Source organism: Pseudonaja textilis, chromosome 4 (assembly GCF_049901715.1).
Source record: "Pseudonaja textilis isolate UNSWEBS1 chromosome 4, rPseTex1.2, whole genome shotgun sequence".
Classification (NCBI taxonomy): domain Eukaryota; kingdom Metazoa; phylum Chordata; class Lepidosauria; order Squamata; family Elapidae; genus Pseudonaja; species Pseudonaja textilis.
The window spans coordinates 28,772,782-28,794,723 of NC_141993.1; the positions used below are offsets into that span (position 1 = coordinate 28,772,782).

General features: G+C 37.2%; 1 protein-coding gene across 1 annotated transcript in view; it reads left to right on the forward strand.

Moving 5' to 3' along the window:
- The first annotated feature begins 2,758 nt into the window (after positions 1-2,758).
- Positions 2,759-21,942, forward strand: part of CFAP46 (cilia and flagella associated protein 46) — a 101,514-nt gene continuing 82,330 nt past the window's right edge. The window contains exons 1-12 of the mRNA XM_087932479.1: positions 2,759-2,928; positions 4,142-4,230; positions 5,286-5,410; positions 5,504-5,635; positions 8,648-8,712; positions 11,888-12,052; positions 14,231-14,354; positions 15,632-15,726; positions 16,382-16,483; positions 19,834-19,933; positions 21,209-21,307; positions 21,630-21,820. Of these exons, the coding sequence (XP_087788605.1) occupies positions 4,182-4,230; positions 5,286-5,410; positions 5,504-5,635; positions 8,648-8,712; positions 11,888-12,052; positions 14,231-14,354; positions 15,632-15,726; positions 16,382-16,483; positions 19,834-19,933; positions 21,209-21,307; positions 21,630-21,820 (1,247 nt within the window). The 5' untranslated portion in view covers positions 2,759-2,928; positions 4,142-4,181. The remainder of the gene's footprint in view (positions 2,929-4,141; positions 4,231-5,285; positions 5,411-5,503; positions 5,636-8,647; positions 8,713-11,887; positions 12,053-14,230; positions 14,355-15,631; positions 15,727-16,381; positions 16,484-19,833; positions 19,934-21,208; positions 21,308-21,629; positions 21,821-21,942) is intronic.

Consider the following 21,942-nt stretch of genomic DNA (forward strand, 5'->3'; position numbering starts at 1 on the left):
GTTCAGGGATTAGGTGGTGATTGCCCTGGGGTGAGTCTCTTTCCTTCCACCTTCCCCTCAAATATTGCCCCTTTCCTTCTTACAGAAGTCTCCAGTCAACCCCCGCTTGCTTCCCAGACTCTCTTAGTTATAACATTTTAGGGCTTGCAAAAGTTTGGGTGTGGCTAGGAATAGCACGGAGGGAAGCCATCAATGAGCGATTCAGGAGAGGTAGCAGAATTTTTTTTTTGTTCTTACAAAGGATTTCTTCTCATTCTTGGGGGACTTTTGTTTCTAATGGAGGGGTCACATTTTTAAACTTTAGAAGAGGGTGGTTGCTTCTGCAACACTGCACACATACACATTTCTGTTTGCATTGTCTTTGAATGATGGAATTAAACACTGGCAGTAGTGTTTGGCAATATCCCAGTTATCTCTGATAGAGTTTTCATTTGGTACGGTTCATCTGTGAAATATTTTCCTTCTCTAAAACATGCTTGGGTAAGTATACTGAAAAGAGATCAGCTATATTAAGGCTTTTCATCTTAAAGGATAACCATTCACAACCAGTTGACTCCACTGATAGATAAGAACCTGATGTTTGATGCAATTACAAGGAACCATAGCCCAAAGCCATAGTTGCTGGTGGCAGTGCCTTCATCTCCAATAATTTTATCATAAAGAAAGGATGGAAGGCAAGGATGCATGTCAATGCAGATTAACATCTGCATGATTCTCTCATCCATACAAAGCTATCATCATCAACTGTTAACAGCTCTTGAAATCTGATAATACTGTATTTACTGTAAAGGATGCTTGGTAGTAAACTATGCTTCACTTTAAGGTTTGCTTTTTGTAGTAAAAGAAACCTGCATACTACTGCCACATAAAAAAGACATATCAAACAATAGCTCTAAGATTGAATGATAACAGACAAAATTTAAGATTAAAGTCTCTCTTTCTTTTCTCTCTCTATTACTAAAGTTATTCAAATGGATAATCTTTGATGTAGGATTTAGCTATTGCAATGCTCATTTCCCAACTAATGAACTTTGGCTTCTTTCCTGGTCCTCAAACTACTGTGCCAAAATAATAATAATGAGGGCAGGTATACCATTTCAGTGATAACTGAGTAGTATTACTGAAAGTCACTAGTGTATAAAAGGTTATTAACCATGAACGTATCAAATTATCATTCTCATTTTTAATGGAATAAATTCTTATGTAAATAGCCCTTGCATAAAGAAAATCTGCTTCTTTATAAAGTCATGATTTCATCTTTTAGACGACTTATTCCTCTCATTCTCCAATTCTCCAAGAAAAAAAAGTTCCAGAAACCAAGCAACTGAAAATCAAAATCCAATCTTGATTATGGCCATATGGCCAAGAGTCAAGCTATTCTGGTTTTCGTTCTCTGAGGAGTAAAACATTAGGCATATTTTATTTTTTGTAATATTTGTTGGATTATAAATATGCATATAGAACACAAGCCTCATTTAAATCAAAAGGCAGATTGCCTGTTTTGTGGACCTGATAAGAGGGCTATCCCGACCCTTATAACCAGTGGTGGGATTCAAATTTTTTTACTACAGGTTCTGTGGGTGTGGCTTGGTGGGTGTGGCTTGGTGGGCTTGGTAGGGGAAGGCTACTGTAAAAGCTCCAGTCAGAGATGATATTTGCCGGTTCTCCAAACTACTCAAAATTTCCACTACTGATTCTCCAGAACTGGTCAGAACCTGCTGAATACCACCACTGCTTATAAACCTTTCATAAAGATAATCTGCATTCCATGATAGGAATACTCCAGTGCACCAGTGCCTCTGCCCATGAAGAAGAGCTCAATAGAGTCTTTTAATCAATAAATCTGCTTCAAAAGATTGTAAGAGAGATTTTTTAGTAGGAAACTATACCCTATATTGACATTGGACTATACCGTCCGTCTGCATTGTGTAAGATTCTTGTATGCCATTCTCTTTCCCTTAGCAAAATCCCAGACTGCAATAACGGTGTAAGAACGATTTCACAATTATTGGCAACCATCTTTATCTGTCTCTTATCCTCTCACACAGAATATTGACATTGAATAGATTCTTGGTGGTGGGGAACTTTGGCTTCTTAATGACTTGTAGACTTCAACTCCCAGAATTCCCAAACCAGCCATGGAATTCTGGGAGTTGAAGTCCACAAACCCTAAAGGGGCCATCGTTCGCCATCCTTGCCTGCAGTAAAGCAATGCTTATGAACCACAAAAGCAGGCTGGCTAGGGAATTCTGGGCTTTGAAGTTCACACAACTTAAAAGTTGTTGAAGCGAAGAAATACTAGCTTAGAGCTTTCTTAAGTCATTTTCACAGGGTCCCGACTAGATCGGACTGCTACTAACATTCTTAGGAATAAGTTAACCCACCCCTAAAAAATTGCTTCTAACTTTTTTGTCTCAATTCTATTTTCTCTCAGCTTTCCCGAGTATTTTAAGTAACAGCTTAAAGCAAAGCTGGCTGGGGAATTCTGGGAGTTGAAGTCCTCCAGGCTTAAAGTGGCCAAGGCTGGAGGCCCCTGGTTTAAAGCGACAAGCAGAGTCTCTAAATCTCTGCAGTTATTTACGTCTATCGGGGCGGGGGAAGGGCGGAGGGGGGGGGGAAACGTTCGCTTGGGAAGGAATTCTGACTTCTCAAGGATCCCGTAGGGAAGCGAGCAGGCTGAATGAATCACTTAGGAAGCGACGCGTTGCTAAGAGACCGAGAGACGCGGCGGCGCGCGGCGCTGGAAGTTGCGCCCGGCGTAGCGGAGAGCCCGTCCCGGAGCGCCTCGGAAGCGAAGTCGGGGCAGGTCCGCTTATAGTACCGGCACAGGAACGAGTGCAGACGGTGCTGAACTGGCCGTCGGGGGCTGGTAGGACTGAAGAAGACGCCGAGGAGAGCGGCAGCAGAGCTGATGAGTAATCCCAGCAGGTAACCTCTGTGCGTCTGTAGGGATGGGTGCACGTGCACACACGCACGCACGCAGATCTAACTGCTCAAATAAGCTCCAAGCAACAAACCTGAATGCTTGATGGTATGAGTCGTACTTTGCAAAATGTTGTTATAGATAAATCATCATATAAATATAAATCATAAAAATATAATATAATAATATAATATAATATAATTAATATAATATAATTAATATAATACACACACACACACACACATATATATACATACATATCTAGATAGATATCTAGATAGATAGATATCTAGATAGATAGATAGATAGATAGATAGATAGATAGATAGATAGATAGATAGTAAAACTTTAATTTTAGACAGTCTATTATTGACTTCACCCCTTTCCTAAGAGGTCTGTAGGGGGCATGCATAAGCGCAACAACGTGCCTACCGTCCCTGTTCTGTTGTTTCTTTTCTTACATGTATCCATTGCATGTATTCATAACTATATACTTATACCTGTTATCTTATAATCACTTGACTAAATAAATAAATAAATAAATAAATAGATTTGCCACTGGATGGCATACTTCTCATCCTGCTAACATCGTTAGCAGCCAACCATAGGCAGACCTAAACCAGATTTTAGACAGCATTCAAAGTAGATAATAAAAAAAAAAGCTAAGGAGAAAACAAAAAGACCAGAGCACCTTCTCACTAGAAGTCAATACCCAATAAGTAGAGATTAACATCAGGCAAACAATTAAGCAGAAGAGACTATGCTAATTAAGGAACAAATACTGAGGATTGAGGAACTACCAAGGAGATAACTCACGAGTTGAACTGTGGAGTTGTTGGTGCTCTCTGAGCTTAGTTGTTTTCCTTGCAGGTGTTTCATTATCCAACTAAGTAACATCCTCAGTACAAGTGAGTGTGTAACACTGATTGTATATAGGCAGAGAGAAAACCCCACACTCACTGTGGATGTTACTTCATTGGGTAATGAAACATCTGCAAGAAAGAAAATAAGCTCAGAGAGCCCCAACAACTCCACAGTTCAACCCTGAGTTACACATATATATTCTCTTGTATTGGAACTATATATAATTACTCGAAAATACAGCCAGATCTCAGTTAGTGCAGATCAAAATCCCAAATAGTCTTGCAAAATGGCTGGTAAAAGAACCTAAAGTATTGTTTTGCTTTTCATCCTGGATTGTTGTTGTTTTTCTTCCAGCAGGTTCTGAACAAAGTCTGAAAAAAATAGCTGAAAAGACATGGAGATATTGATTAGGCAGCAACTGTCAGATGCTGAGAAACAACAAAGTAATTTTTTTTAGTATTTATTGTGTAGTAGACTGTTAAAGTTTTCTTCCAGACATTAAAAAAGGGGGTATTTTCCTATAATCAGAAGCATGTTTACAGAGAAGTAAGATCCAGAGAAGTAAGATTCGGGTACTTATTTATTCTTAGTTGAGGTAGACTTTCATTACATAAACTCTTTTGTCCAAGTTCATAATGTTTTGCACCATATAAATTTATGATATATGGGGAGGTGGAAGGTAAGGATAATATTTGACAAGTTAAGATGCGGATCGCTTGTCATAGACAATTGAATATCTATTTACATAATGAATATACAAATTATTTTTTAGTTTCGTTGCATGCAAAGCATTGTTTCCAACTGTCAACATTCTTGGAAAACTCATTTAATCGCATTTCTACTTGACAGAAAAGGTTAGATTTGTTTCCAGTAATTATTTTCAATCTATGCAAAGGTCATACAAATTCTCCTTTGCGCTAGATCGATGTCTATAGCAGTCTTTTTTAATTAGGCAAGACTAATGAAGCATAATGCTATATGTCTCTGTTTGCATGATACAATTTAACCAGTTGCTTGCCAACCACATCTTAGTTCAGTATAGTTTGTAGGCCCAGATGATAGTTTTAGTTTATGCTTCAATGTGTGGTACAAATCTTGAAAATCAGTTGAATTGAGTAAACGGATTAAGGCTATGCAAACGCTTCAAAGAGTGCTTTTCTTTGATGATGCTTCAAATAAGCATCTCTTCAAAGTTGCTTGGCAACAGTTAAAGAGCAAATGTTCTTGTTACTGTGTTTTGTGTGGCGTTTGGATATCCTCTGGCTTGCCTAGAAGGCTACTAGAAGAAATCTTTGAAATAAAGGTTAATGAAGAAAAACTCATTGGTGTTTTTTTTTTTTATAAAAAAACATAATATTGCTTCTGGGGCTCAAGCACGATATTAACTCTCTCTCAGGCTCATTCCTCAAGCTTCTAATTAGCCTTCCTCAAAATTATTTTCATTATCAATATGACTAAATGTTAAAAAATACTTTTCATCTAATTTTTTTTTTAAAAGATGTTGATGCTTTGAAAAGTACTTACAAGTTGATCAAATCAGCACATGATGGAAAATCTGCCCTTGATTCCTTGGAGAGTTTCTCTTTTGACTTATATGTCTTATGTGCAGAACAAGCATATCAGGTAACAGCGCGTTCATTTTCCTGGGGATAGCATGCCGTTTATTAATATTGACTAGATCTTCTTTTTTAAAAAATGAAATACGTTTACTTTTAGATGGGTCTTCCTGAAATAAGCCATGACTGTCTACAAATGTACTTTAAAGGAAAAGCTCCTGTTAACCAATTCTTGGGTAGAGCATATTTGTGCCAGAGCCAGTTATATACTCCTGTATCTACTGACAATTTGGTGAGTATAAGACTGATTTTTATATTGTTAATCTAAAGCAGGGGTGTCAAACTTGCAATGTCACATGACATATTATGACTATTTTCCCCTTTGGTAAACTGGGCGTGGGTGTGGCCAATGTGTAACGCTGATCTAGAGGCTTTTCTTTTGAAAGGGAAATTAAAGGCAATGGCAATTGTAATGCTGGCTGGAGAATTCTGGGAATTGAAGTCCACGCATCTTAAAGCGGTTACTGTTGAGAAACACTGGGTGTAATGATTATGATACACACAATAGTTTGGTTCTTAAATTAAATCAAGGACATTTATGAAAGCATTTTATTTATGCTTTTTGTTCTGCAGCTTTTTATATCCCTGACAAATGTCTTGCATCATTTATATGATAATGTCTGGAAGCAACGTTTGTTTTGAAATCATTATGCCCATGGTTCTGCATTATTAGATTGTTGAAAACTTGGGCTATGCAAAGCATTTGAAAAGAACCAGTGGTGGTATTCAAATAAAGTTGCCACCGGTTGGGTGGGCATGGCTTGGTGGCCGTGCTTTGCATGCATGTACACACTTTGCGTGCACACACGGCCAAACGCACCTTGCACAAGCGCAGAGGTGTTCTAACTTGCTTCCTGCAAGCCTGCATGCTGGTAGTTGCTGCAGCAGCTGCTGCGCGGCGCTATTCTGCACCGTGCAAAGCAGCTGCGCTTTGAATTTTGGCCATAAAAGTGAGTATGGGAGTCCGGGTGGGCAGGCCAACCACAGAGCAGCGAAGAGAACCGGTTCGGTCTCCACTGCTCATCGCCGCTACCGGCTCTCCAGAACCGGTCGAATACCACCACTGAAAAGAACCATTTTCAAAGTGTGTTAGGGCTGACCTCATGGCCATAAGGCAAAGTGTGTGTGCATGCATGGACAACAGACACAGATGTCTGTGGACAGCCTTTGGAGGAGCCACAAAAGTCTGGGAGAACAAACTTGCTTTAGTGCTTGGATTGTCATAGTTTGCAAAGTGTCCCTTTCAAATACTTCACAAATCCCTACTCTGAATGGGATTGTGTTAGTTTAAGTGTGTTAAATAGCATTTGTTATAATAGCATTGTTAATATAATTAATAATATTTATTAATATAGAATTGTCAGGTTCTGCACATGTATAAAATCATATTTATTATTTACACACATATAAAGTAATCGAAGAGACATCCAAAGGTTGTATTGAGACGTAATGGGCATTCTGCTGTAATCTATACATTGTCCCCATTTAATTTATTAAATAGTTTATTACCTACCAACTGATACAATATAAACCAAAGATCCATATATATATATATATATATATATATATATATATATATATATATATATATATATGTGTGTGTGTGTGTGTGTGTGTGTGTGTGTGTGTGTGTGTGTGTGTGTGGCATTCAGCTTTGTTCGGGTATTTTCCCACGTCATTATAGTTGTGCTTTTAAAGTTGTAGCAACGTTTCGGCAGAATCTCATCTGCCATCATCAGGCTTATGTATAGTGTACACACACACACACACACACACACACACACACACATATATGTATGTATATAAATTTTTTTTATTAATTTTCCAAATTTTAAAAAACATAAAACAAAACTTTATACATTGTTATCAACATCAAGACATCTTTTGCATTTCCTCACATTTTTCAGTATATATATTTACTTATTCCTGTACCATTACATCTTACTCTTACTATAAATCAATATCTTTTATCCTTACATCTCATGGTATATTTACATCTTTACATATGCCCTCATTCTTTTCCTAATTGCCATTTTATTTTCTTTTTATTTCTAAACCACTCATACCAGGCATCCCAGGCCCTATAATAAATTGAATCTTCTCTTTTATTTTCATCGTTAGCCTGTCCATCTCTATACAATCTATTAAAGATTGGATCAACCTGGAAAATAGAAGAGCATTGTTGATAGAGGGTCACGACTTGCAGAGAGGGTGGCATATGGGATGGGAAATGTAAACAGCATGCATATTTTCAGAGACACATGATTAAAGATTCATTAATTCGGACATGGAACAAGATTAAAAAGAATCATTATACTAAAATACCGAACTGGTTGTCAACTATGGAAGCACAAATATACCCAAACGCAATGGATCTGGGAAAAAAGAGGAGTTACAAAGACCTATTAGACCCACAAGGAAGATTAAAAACGAGACAAGAATTACAGCAACGAAATATAAAGATAGATTGGTGGCCATACATGCAAATCCAGGGGAGATATCAGAAGGACAAAGAACAATTTGGTTTCTGCATGGAAAAGCATCAATTAGAGAAAATTCTACAAGATATGGAAAAGAAAATGATTTCAAGAATATATAACTTTCTACTAGATTTTAAAATAGAAGAGGAGGTAGTCAAAGAGACGATGGTGGTTGGCCGTAATATAGACCTGAAAAATTGGGAGAGAATGTGGGGATCAAATTACAAACTAATTACATCCACAGCATACAAGGAAAATCAATACAAAATGTTCTACAGATGGCATCTTCCTCCCGCTAGATTGGCAAAAATGTTTAATTCAGGCCCAAATTGTTGAAAATGTGGAAAAGAAAAAGGCACTTATTTTCATACCTGGTGGACATGCCAGAAAATGAAAAATATTGGAATACAATTAGACAATGGATAGAAGAAATCACGAATCAGAAAATTGAATTTAATCCGGAAACTTTTTTATTAGGTATAATAACACAAATATGCAATAAAACAGATAGATATATTACGTTACATATATTAACAACTGGAAGGATTTCGTACTCACAACTTGAAGGAAAAAAGGGTTCCACCAGAAGGCATGGTGATTAAAAAAATAATACATATACATCATATTATAAATAGAAAAGGAATTATACGTATATTTGAAGTATGTAGAAGTTGTGAATTCTGAATAGTTTGGGGTTTGTTGGTACTAGAAGAGTGATATATGAGAGGTTTTATTTTTTTTCAAATACTTACATTTCTTTTTAGGAACAATTTGAAAAATTCAATATAAACTTGCTGAAAGCAATTGATTTTGCATTAAGTGATTCAAGGTAAGATCTTTTTCATTCCTTTCTTTTTGAAGATCATCTTCCTGACTTCATTCAATAATGTGCTGAAAACAATTGTTGTGCTTGGCTAAATAAATAAGACTTACTTTATAGCATGAAAAGCATTGTCCTTTTGTTGGCTTCTTGGCAACTTCTGAGCATGGTTGTTCTGTTGCAGATGTTTCACTACTTCCCTAATGATGATAGCACATCAGTAACAGAAAGAGTAGTCACTTAACTGTGCTTTGCCATAATGTGGTTATCTATTTTATATGCTAAGGCATGGAGCAATAACGAGAATAGTTTAGAAGACCTGAATGCTTGATTTTTAATCACATTCCCATGATAAGCTACTGCTTATATTAGTTAGTTATATTCATTAGCTAGGCTTCAGGTTTTATTTATTTAAAGCATGGCATCTACAGAGGCCATGCAATCATTGATATACAAAGCTTCAGAAAATGTATGTATGTATGTATGTATGTATGTATGTATGTGTGTGGATAGATAGATAGATAGATAGATAGATAGATAGATAGATAGATAGATAGATAGATGAATATTTAATATTTTATCTCTTAGATTGTATTCTCCACATATCTATCTATCTGTCTATCTATCTATCGATCGATCGATAGATAGATAGATAGATAGATAGATAGATAGATAGATAGACAGACAGACATATGGAGAATACAATCTAAGAGATAAAGTATTAAATTAAGATAAAACCATAATAAATTCACCATAATAAGGGGCCATAGAATTGCAGTGGGATATATGTTATAATTTGATATCTAAGGAAGCTAACCATCTAACTGCTTCTGGTGCAGCTGCGTTGAGACATCCCAGCTGCCTTGACATTTCCTGAGGAAACATTCTTGACCTATATGTGTTACAGTTTTTTCCGGAGCACCACATCGTGGGCTCTTGGCTATTCCCCACCTAAAGAACTTTGCCTTAGTTCTGGCATGGCCTGTCCTGATTCAATTCAAGGGGCTCCATATTTTTTGGAACAACTCAATTCCTGGAAATGGTTTTGTTGGATCTGCATGATCTGTTTGGTTGTAGCTATTAAAATTCTCCCGTCTTTCATTGCCATTTTTCATCAGATCATAAGACTGTTATGTTATCCCAAATTGGTTTCCAAAATTTAAGCCTGATGAGAGGTAAAGAACCTAATACTTTATGTATTGGAAGATCTTTAGGAGTCAATGGCATGTTTATCTTACTCCCCTTTTGGACTGTCTGTTGTTGTCGCCTGAGATCAGGAGGGTCAATATTAAAAAGAACATGGAACCAATTGAGTGGTGTGGACTTAACGATTCCAGATACTATTCTCATTGTGGTAATTAGGTGTACATTAATCTTGTTGTGTGACAATTTATTCCCTGTACAGGTGCACAGTATTCAGCAACAGAGTGTACTAGTGATTGTGCCACTATATGCAGTGTTTCTGCTTGTGCTTCCCAGCCTGTTCCCATTATATTTCTAAACAAGTTATTCCTAGTTTTCAATTTTTGTCCAATTACTCCAAGGTTTTCTCCCAATGTAAGGCATTGTATATCAAAAGAAAGTCCTGCGAGCAAGTTGTGGCCCTCACTTTATTAATTGAAGTTGGTTTCCAAAAAGGACTAAAAGTTCCATGGCTTTTATTGATTTGACTGCAGCTTATGTAGTGGTGAGATTCAACCAGTTCTCACCACTTCAGCCGAACCTGTTGTTTCATTGCTAGCTGGCCCCGCCTCACCCTGCCCCTTCCAGTAGTCCCCCCGCACTTCATTTTGGCTCCCAGGTAAATGCAGGGAGGCCTGCTAGGCCCAAAACGGGTTGTAGGAGGGTGCGGCACAGCTCCCCTGTGGCCCCTTTTTGCTCCCAGGAAGCTGCAGGGAGGCCCACTAGGCCCAAAATGGGCCACCAGGAGGGGGTCCCCCCCACGGCCCATTTTTGCTTCCAGGGGGTGCAGGAGGCCAAGTGCTGCCTGTCACAACCCCTGGACATGCCCACCATGGCCACGCTCACCCAGCCAGTCATTAGGGCAGAGAAGCAGTTGGTAAATTATTTGAATCCCACCACTGAGTTTATGACATGGTGTGCTTGATGGTTTGATGCTCAAGCTGAAGAAAACTATTTCATATCTAAAAGTAACAAGCCTTCTGGGGAACATGCTAAAAAAAATGATACTTCACGGTTGCTGTAAGAGGCACCACTAGTAAATCCTTTTCCATTAAGAGTGGCTTGCCACAGGAATCAGTTCTAGCCCCACTCGTATTTAATTTGCATACAAGTGATTTACCAAAAACCAACTTTGAAAAATTGGCTGTGCCAATGATACGGCAATAGCTACCCAAATTAAGAGGTCACTAAGCCAATATTATGAGAAATGGGGGCTATGTCCTAACCCAGCAGTCCTCAATCTTTCTGGCTTTGCAGACTAGTGGTGGTGTGCCAGCTGTGGAGGGGAGAGGGAATGGTTCTGCACAAGCAGCAGGCAAACACACTTGCACGTGCAGCTCCATTTGCACAAGCAGCAAATGCACGTACCTGCTGTTCACATAAATGGAGCTTCGTGCACCAGCACGCACACATGCCGCTCAGACAAGTGGAGTGGCACACGTTAGTGTGCTCACCCACTGCTTACATGGCCCAGTTCCAAAGAGCCACAGCCTTGTACCGGGCCATGGCCCAGGAGTTGGGGACATGAAGGGTTTGCAACTGGACCATGGAAATGGTTGGTGAGCGTGCATGAGCAGCGGGCAAGTGCATGTTCTTGCAAATGGAGCTGCATGCGCATGTGCACGCTTGCTGATCGTTTGCACAAACATTCCCCCCCCCACACTGGTCCACAAAGCTGGAAACATTGGTGAACTGTGCCCTAACCCAAATAAAACCAAAGTATGCACCTTCCACCAAAGCAATCATACAACAAAGAAAGAGTTAAACATATATTTTTGTGGAAAGAGGATAAAACACAACTTTCATCCAAAATATCTCGGAATAATCCTTGATTTACCCCTTACATTTAGCTACAGGTTATCCATGAATAAAAACCCCAATATAATAACCTGATGGTAGAAAATCTTGATAGGAAAATGTCCTAGATCCATTTTTTTGTGTGTATTTCCGTTTGGAGCCAACTAATCTTACATAATAATGAATAATGTATTTTTTATTCCAGATATTATTTTTTGATATATAATGCATCAGTTATTTATTGGAAAAATATAAGACCATTTTTAAAGCCCGGGTCCCTCTACTTTCTTATACCAAGTCTCTCTCAGATTGTGTCTGCACTGAATCATCCAGATGAGGAAGACAAAGATTGGACAGCAAAACTTATGATGTAAGCTGAGTTCCTATTTGGGAAAAGAATGATTCCGTGTCAGTAAAATCAATATGACATATTTTTTTTGTCATTGCACCAATGCTGGCTTTTCCTAGATTATCAATGTCTCCATAGGAAGAAAAGAAGCTGTCCAAGAATTTCTAGTCAATGAGATGCTGGTTTAAATGTAGATTTTATGTCCTATTGTTAACATTCAGCAAAGAGTTGTTAAGTTACAGCTTAACATTGATTATTATTATTGTACATGAAATGCTGTATAATGTCAAGTTTTTGAATCAGAAATCAAGTTAGTTTGATTTGGCAATAGGATGGGTTAAAACTGCCTGCTATAGTTCCAGATTTTTTTTAATACCAATCATTAAGTTATTGGTTTGAATATAACCTAGGTTCAGAGGTGGCATTCTGACCAGTTCTGGAGAACTGGTAGTGGAAATTTTGAGTACTTCGGAGAACCAGAAAATGCCACCTCTGACTGGCCCTGCCCCCATCTATTCTCTGCCTCCCAAGTCCTAGCTGATTGGCTGGGTCTTCTTTTGTTGCCCTACACAGGAGAACGGAGCTGGAAAGCCGGTTAGTGAGATCTTGATGGAGATTTTGCAGTAACCTTCCCCCAGGAGTGGGGAGGGAATGGAGATTTTACAGTATCCTTCCCCTGCCTCGCCCACCAAGCCACACCCACAGAACCAGTGGTGAAAAGTTTTGAATCCCACCACTACCTAAGATACTGTAGGACAGTGATGGCTAACGTTTTCATCGTCATGTGATGTCATAATGCAATGCTCACATGACCACCCCATGCACACTGCACACCTCTGTGCATGTGCACGTGACCAGCACCCCATGCCACATGCCTCTGCGCATGTGTGCGAAAACCCCCGCACGTGTGCCCTGAAGACAGATACCTGAAAATCAGTTGGCAGGGGGCGTGCGCACTTGTGCAGTGGATCTGTTCCAGGTGACGACTTGTGTGCCAGCAGAAATGGCTCTGTGTGCTATTTCCAACATGCGGGCCATAGGTTCACCATCACAGGTGTTGGAGATGACCAGGATGAGCCCCAGAGAGGGTCAAGCATGTCATAAGTCATGAGTCTCTGCATGTCCACAAGAGATTTAAGTCCAGCCCACCTTGAATTCCTCTCTTATCTCCTGCTCATTTCCCTTAATGGCCAGTTGGTCAGATTCTTGTTGAGCGCTTAAGCTTGCAATCAATCATTTGAACTGCCTGGATCTCCTAATTTCCCTGGCACTTGATTTAAAACTAATTTGGTAAGAGATTTAAGGATCTTCCCTTTTTGTTATGATAATTTTTTTCTCATGGGACATGGTTTTTAGTTCAAACTCTATGACCTAAAGCAGAGGTCTCCAAACTTGGCAACTTTAAGACTTGTGGACTTCAACTCCCTGAATTCTTCAGCCAGCTATGGGGGACCCCTGTCCTAAAGTTTGGGTAAATATAATATGTGGACAGAGAGGTCATCCTTTTTGTTCTAACAAAAATGCAGACTAATTAGTCAGATTTCTCAGTAAGAGGAAATGAAAGAAAAGCATGTTTAATTTTATTCTGCTACACTGGACAGATTAACAGTTTTTAAAAACATTATCTGTGAAATAACTCAAATTATTTTTAAAACATGTTTGATAGGATTGCATTTTTTCTTATTTGTTTCTTTTTTACTATTGTGCTTCTGATAAATTAAGTAATGCTTTTTCTGTTTTCTTATCTTCAAAATGAGTCATCACATAAAATATACATGATGTAAAATATACAAAGCAAACATAGCAACTGCATTCTTTAGGCTTTGTAGTTAAGACTATTTTACTTGAATGTTGTATTAAAAAGTCTGGAATAAAAGCTAAAGATTTTATATCCAGTAAATAAGGCAGAAGATCATACATGAATTTCACCTATGCTTTTTCTAAAATAATGGGCTTTAAATAGCTTTCAAATAAGACATATGATTAGTTGGCAATATTTTTATTTGTACAGAAACTAAACTATTGTTACAATAATTTCAAAATAGTATCTTCATTTTCAGTATCTCAAGATTATAAAGTAAAAAACTTTCAAGTTGTCAACGGGCTTTTGTAAAAAAAAAAATAATAAATCACATAAAAGTTGTTTACCTACCAGTATTTTTGAAAATGATATTTAATGGAAACATTTTTTCATCCCAGAGAATTGCTTGAGTGTTTCCTGGATGCTTCCAGAATGGAAGAAGCCATAACCTTTTCATCCACTGCAGCCACATTCATTGAAGAAAATGCGCCAAGTAGATATAAGGATTTATTTTCAATAATGGTAATTTTTGAAAATGTAACAAACAACTTAAATTTTCCCCTTGATGCTAACAGAATCCTAGAAAAGTTGCAGGTATGAAAGGTGGTGTTTCATGAGTAATGAGTAATGAATGCATCTTGCTTTATATCCTTCTAATGGGTAGTTTATGACACATAATAAAAACATGAGAAGTAGGAAACAAAAAAATGAAATAAAAATATAAGAAGAAAAAGGCAAACTGTTAGAAAACAAAACAAATAAGACATTAAAAAGAAGAAGGTGTTGTGTTGTGGTCCGCAGGTGGCCTGCGGAGCTGGCAGCAGAGTCGGGACAGTGAGGAAGAACAGGGGCCAGTTCTGGAGTCTGGGGAGGCTCGGAGGAGGGATTTATGTTTGACACAGGGATGGGGCCAGGGCCATCTGAGAGTTATGTACGGACTCCGGAGCCTCCAGAAGCTGACATCAGTGAGGCAGCGGAACAGGTGGAGACTGTTCCCAGTGCGCGCTTGCGCACAGCTGCCAGAAGGCAAGAACAGTTAAGACAAAAGGGGCGACTCAGGAGTAAGGCTTGGAGATGATTGTCCCTTCCCATAAGACATAAAGGAGGAGCAAAGGGACATGAGCCTTTGCAGGAAGCAACTTTGTTCATTCTGGTCGATTTAAAATCTGAAGCTTCATGTTGACTTTGTGCTGCATTTGGTCTTGTACAGCTAATTGGCAATTTAGTCATTGGTAGCATTTCAAGGGAGACAAAGTTGGGTGATTATCAGCCTTATCCCGAAAGACTGACAGACTTCTGTTTGACTATTCATAAACTGTTCGGGATTCATTACAGGATGTGAATGCATATAATTCACAGCCGTTGAAATAATAAAAAAAGTTTTTGAGAACAGCATGTGGTTGTTACTGTCTCAGGAAGCCTTGGTCAGAACACGTTAAAAAAAACTAATACATATACACATATTATCCCCACAATTGAATGCTGATTATGTTACTATAATATTAGTTTCCCACCCTTATGAAACAGGCCGAAAGAATTTTAAACTACTGAAGAACTAAATTTATTTGCAAGTTGTTAACCTGTCATCTATATTTATAACAAAATAGTTAACAGGAAGAACAATAATAATAAAAAAATAGGATTAAAATTCCAAAAGCCTCTTATAACACATTGTTATTGTAATCAACTTGTAGAAAATTTACCACTACTTCTTAATTATCCCACATCGTCCCATGACTTAACACTGATCATTTTCCTGTTTTCTATAATGATGATATAGTTACTGTAACTGTTTATAGGTGCGTAACAAACTAGTGGACATTGCAGAAATAGAAGACAAGCTTGAAAGCTGTCTTAGTTTGAATATTATATATAAAATTCAAACAATCAAAGGGTAAGTACTAGCTTTTACTCATGTAATTCTTTGGTATTTATATATCTAAAGATAGACTGGTATCTTGGAAATCATAATGAAAAGAAAATGCACAAATGGAATTTATTGATCTGTTAGAATTACATCCTGTTTTAAGTTCAGTAACTCAAGGCAGCATAGGTGGCATTTTTTTGCTCCTATTTTTTTTAAACCTCTTATCTATCCTAAACTGAATTTGTAATGTTTTATTTAAAAAAATAAATCCTCCTGCTTAAAGTATAGTTGACTATTTCAGTCTAATGACTGAGCAAAGTACAAAAATATCTCAACATAAGCAAACTCCATATATGCATAAATCATTAATAGTACAACAATAAAAAATAAGAATACAACGGCCATCTTCTTTCCTTGCTAATAATCAAAGTTATTGTATATCCATATTTCAATGATGGGACCGTTACTGAGGAAGCCTATCTTCTGACCCAAACCCCTGTCATTTCCTGTGGGAGCAAGAACTTATGTAGATCTGCTCCTGATTATTTGACAAGATGGATTTGATTAAGGCATAGAAGTCCCTAGGATGGATGGATGGATGGATGGATGGATGGATGGATGGATGGATGGATGCATATACATAGATAGAAATATTAATCATCTACTAATAAAATATTTTCAGGCAATTAGATAAAAATCAGATTCCAGAAGATGCTTCTACAGATTTGAATAACATATTTGAACTTTTGAAAGGATCTAAAAAGCAAGTAAACCATAATGAAAGGTGAGTTTCATATTTAGCAACATTCTGAAAACTTTAAAAATATCAGTATTTATTATTGATATTGTATCCAGATCCAAAATATAAAATTGATATATATACTTTGTTCAGATATAATTTTAAAACAGTATTTATTTTAATGATTGGTGAGTAATTAGTTATTTGGCCAAGTTCTGGTTTGTTTTCCATCTGTTAGTATACCTATGGTATTCCAAACTTCCTAATAGCAATAAAGAAATTTTCTTTGATTGTGACACATTCTGTGTGTGTGTGTGTGTTTGTGTGTGTGTAAAAGAATATAAGGAAATTGTGTGTATGTGTCTGAATATGAATAAGAGGGGAGATATATATTTGTAGAAATATTTTGTTGATGTACTTGTTTTATTTTTCTTCTTGTAGGAAACCTGTAACTATGGCATTTTTTGCCTTTTTAAATGTAAAATTTGTATTTGCAGGTTTGTAGTATATAATGCTTATATTGTTTTGGATGTATATATTTTTGGTATGTATTTTTGGTGTTCTAAAGAATTTATTTGAGGTGGATGAGTGTTCATGGAACTATTTTTTAAATTCAAGATTTATGCTTTGTTGCACGGTTGAGCATTTCCACTTCCCGGTGCAAGATTTTTGTTTTTTTTTTGTTTTACTGTTTTATGATTGTTTTATACTTTACAGTGAACCACCCAGACTTGATTAAGAATGGCAGCCATGCATTTTTTAAAAATAGATCAACTTACCTAGCAAAAAGTTTTAAACAAGCTTGTTTAAAAAACAAATAGTTTTTTAAGCAAGCAACAACCGTTCAAATTCAAGGACACCAAGGACTGTGCAAAAGATCCATTCCTTCCTGAGAAAGTGGGGAAAACTACAATTTGAATAACTGTGGGTATAAGATACTTTCACCTTTAACACTGGCAGTGGGCTATTAGCTGTTTAATTAGGATTCATTTATCACTGCCCTAAAGTTTCTTATCTAAATGTCTGTGAAATTTCTGTCAAGGTTGTAACCCAGGAAATGAATTTAACCATATAAAGTCAAAAGGTCTTTACTGCCAAGTCTTGATAAAAGGAGCCTGACAATTTGATTGCCTTTTCCTGCTTCAGCTACTCTAGGAAAAGAGTCATTACCTAGGTCAATGTTTCTCACCCTCAGTAACTTTAAAATGTGTGGATTTCAACACACACACACACACACACACAGAAGAATTCTGGCTGGAGAATTCTGGGAGTCAAAGTCCACACTTCTTAAATGTCTATGAAGATTCTCAGTCATCCAAGTCATGGTTGTCATAGAGATGCTTTTTCAAGAGGCAACTGGACTTTCTGGGTTTTTTTTGAGGACGTTTCACTTCTCATTCAAGAAGCTTCTTCAGTAAATTGGGAGAACAAAACAACCACTTTATAAACTCATGGCACAACATAGGAGAACAAACCCATCAGGACTAAATTCAGCAATCCATCTGCATTTAAAGAAAAAGGCCACTTTTTTGAAGACAGCAAACTCCACATTTTGGACAGAGAAGACCTCTGGTTTGAAAGAGGGGTCAAAGAGGACATCTATGTCAAAATTGAATAGCCCTTTCGCAACAGAGGGGGCGGGTTACAACATCATCTATCACCAGCCCACAACATAGTCCTTTAAGCCGTTCCAAGAAGGCTCCACACCCATTTACACCAGTCAGGTGATCCTGATGACACATAAACCTCCAGGTGGCCTTAACAATTCCCTAAAAGAATGTAAATGACCAGTTGTCTGCAAGGAGTATAAACCCTTCCATTCCTACCATCCAGTCAGAGCTGAAGAAGCTTTTTGGGAAAAGAAGTGAAACATCTTCAAAGAAAAACCAGAAAGTCCAGTTGCCTCTTGAAAAAGCACACACGGCATGTCTTAAAGCTACTGAGGGTGAGAAACACTGACCTGTACAATAATGATTTACTCAATGCCTACTGGCTGTCTGGCTCTTTCACTGATTGTCAAAATTACTGTCCAGTGCTTCACTCCAAAATACCAAAACTACCGTGGAACCTCAGATCACAAACGCTCCTGCTTGCGACCAAATCGGGTGGCAAACAAAAAATCCACTCGAGTCTCAGTAGGACACAGACTGACCTAGCCACCACTTGTGATTCAACTGCACACAAGGACCATCGTGCATTGAATATTCTCTTCCCTGCCTAACAAATACCCAAGTAAATTTAATGCCTTCTGTTCTCAGTGTGAACTATTTATCTCCCTGATACCAAATGACTTCTCCACAGAATAAATGATAATTCTCTGTATATTTATCACATAAATCGACTCCTTGTTATGGTTCTGATTTACTCCCTTTCCTGACAGAGTCTTCCAAACATTCTGAAATACGTTCATGATTGAATGAGATTTGCCTCTTTCAAATAATGAGCACCATAGAGAGAAATACCCACAAAATACAGTTGCTGCTTCATGCCACAAATATTAAGAAAAGCCTGATGGAAGGACAAGGCTTTATTTCCCCCTGTGATGTGTCCCATATCTGGGCTGCTAAGCCTTCTCTTGTGTGAAGGGAGATGTTTAATCCAGTTACTTATAACAAGATTATAGTTGCCAGCTTGAAACATAGAACTATTTATTTAAAACTAATATAGTGGGAGAAGAAGAATATAGGATTCTTTTCTTTCCTTTTCTCTCAATTTTGTCACACCTGTCTTAGTTGCTGTGGCTTGGCATGCTATTTAGCAAGAGAAATAAGGTAGATAGATGATTGTTCCAACTTTCTAACTAAATTTAATGTATGTATGTATGTATGTATGTATATCAGATTTTATTTATATTACTGTTCCCTGTACTTCTGTCTTAAGGTAAAGGTAAAGATTCCCCTTGCACATATGTGCTAGTCGTTTCCGGCTCTAGGGGGTGGTATTCATCTCCATTACAAAGCCGAAGAACCAGCGCTGTCTGAAGACGTCTCTGTGGTCATGTGACCAGCATGACTAAACACCGAAGGCACGCAGAACGCTGTTACCTTCCCACCAAAGTGGTTTCTATTTTTCTACTTGCATTTTTACATGCTTTCAAACTGCTAGGTTGGCAGAAGCTGGGACAAGTAATGGGAGCTCATTCCGTTAAACAGTGCTAGGGATTTGAACCACCGAACTGCCAACCTTTCTGATTGACAAGCTCAGCATCTTAGCCACTGAGCCACCACTTCCCTTCTATCTTACAATAAACCAATTGGGGTACTAAATTTGCAGCCACTTTCCTATTTTTCTGTTCATAACTCAACTGAAATCACTTCTGAGTGAGCACTATGTAAAAGTCACTGTTACTTGCTAGTTTTATTCTGATTCTGGTTTGTTTGTTTTTACTTTTGCAGAATTTCTTTGCTGCTAGAATTGGCACGACTTTCTTTGAGATTAAACTGTATAACTATTGCAATGTTATGTTTAAAAGAGTTGAAGAATTATAAAATTCATGTGAGTGTCAAAAAATCCTACCTTGAGTTATATTGCCATGAAGCATCCTCATCACAAAAGATTGCTGGTTGTTTTATTTTACTTGTATATTAATATATTTTTGACAGGTGCCATATAAACAAAAGAAACAAATTAAAAAATCTTTCCAAAGATACTTAGTTGAAACATAACAATGATCAAAGACCAGGAGATACATTTTCCCCTACAAGCACAGTTGTTCTTTTAAAAACAATAATTAGAAATAGAATGTAAAGGAATGTATTTATTGAAAACATAAAGAAATCACATTACATATAATAGGAAATTATATTACAGTTTATCTGGCTGTGTGTGTTACCTTCAGATGGGTGAATAAGATTTTTTAAATTTTATTGGGATATGCAAAAATCTTTTTAAAGAATGGTTTGGAATTTGCATAATTACAAGTAATTTTTTTTGATAAATCTTAAAATAATTAAAGCTGCAATTTTCCCCCAAGTGTTTTTTAAAAATACTTTTAAAAACCTAGTGCCCCCCCTGCACAGTCCTTTTTTAAAGGATATGGATTATCTAATAAATGTTGTTAGGTTTGTGCCAGTGCTTTGGAATCACTCTAATATTATATTTGTAATAGTCACATTATAAATAAAGTGACACGTTTTCAAGTAATGAAATATTTGGAAGGCTTCCCTGGATAAGTACATTCGTTTGGGGGGAGGGCAGGGTGGGCGATATTTTCAGAAGTTGTTTGCCCTTGCTTTTTTCTAGGGCAGAGAAAGAGTGGCTGACTGGAAGAGGCCTAATGATATTAACTTCTAATAGGCTTGCATGAAATTTCCCATGAATAAAGTAATTTTCTAGAATTTGCATGATGATGATGACCAATTAATATCTCATCATAGATCACTCTAAGTCAATAAATTTTAGTTATACTTTGTTTAAAAAAAACATCGCAGTATAGATTGATGGATCAATCCAGAGATTTCTTTTTTTCTTGGTTTTGATTTTATTATTGTTGTGAGCCATCCAGCATTGTGTTTTACCAGATGGGCAGTCATATAAGTCAAATAAATAAATAAATAATTCACATATCGTATACAAAAAAAACACACCCAACCAAAACAAGAAACCAAACTCCAAAACCACAACCAAAGCATATTACAGCTCAATGGTATATGTTAATTAGGCCTAGACAGTATCTACAAAGAGAAAATCTGAACATTTTAATAAAATAATTGAAAGCAACAAAGATTGTTCCTGATTATTTGTATTCTTTAATTATGCTTATATTAATAGGAACCAGGAAGAGAAATTGAATTAGATTGCTTGGAATGTGACTGCGAAGTCCAAGCCCTTGGGCCTAAAATTGAAACTTATACTAAAAGTGTTGTTGAGGTATGTTTATTCCTTAATTGATACTATTCTGTAAGGGCAGACACACTCTCCGCATTAGATGTATAATTTCAGTGTCTGTCTCTGTTGAAATTTAGAAAGCATGAGAATGATCTCTTAATTCAGGGATCCGTTGTTTGTGTAAATCATAAATTGTGCTTCCAAGTTGTGGCTACCAATAAAAAGGCACAAACTATAAAAGTGAAAAAAAAAATAGTGTTAACAGATCAGTCGGTGTGCTATCCCAATTCTGAGGGGGCTTTCGGATTGGGTTCATTAAAGCATTGCTTCCATAATAATTGCAAACCGTATTTTGTTCCTACAGGCTCAGTTAAATGTTATACAGAAACTTGATTTAATTTTGAACCGTGCAATTCGGCTGAGAGATCCTAATATTATTCAAGCAGTATGTACTACCCAATGGAATATCTGCTTACCATTGTTGCAACACAATTTGCAACATCATGTACGAAAACCTCTGTTAGCAATTGCTGAAGTGCTAGAGAAGATTGACAGGTAAATTGGTCTTGGTCTACCTTCCATTTTGTTTTAGATAGCATGATGTCTTTTAGCTTAGTAGATTTAATGATATATCTGATGTCAGCCTGATGTCAGCCAATTTTGAAAAAAATATTAGG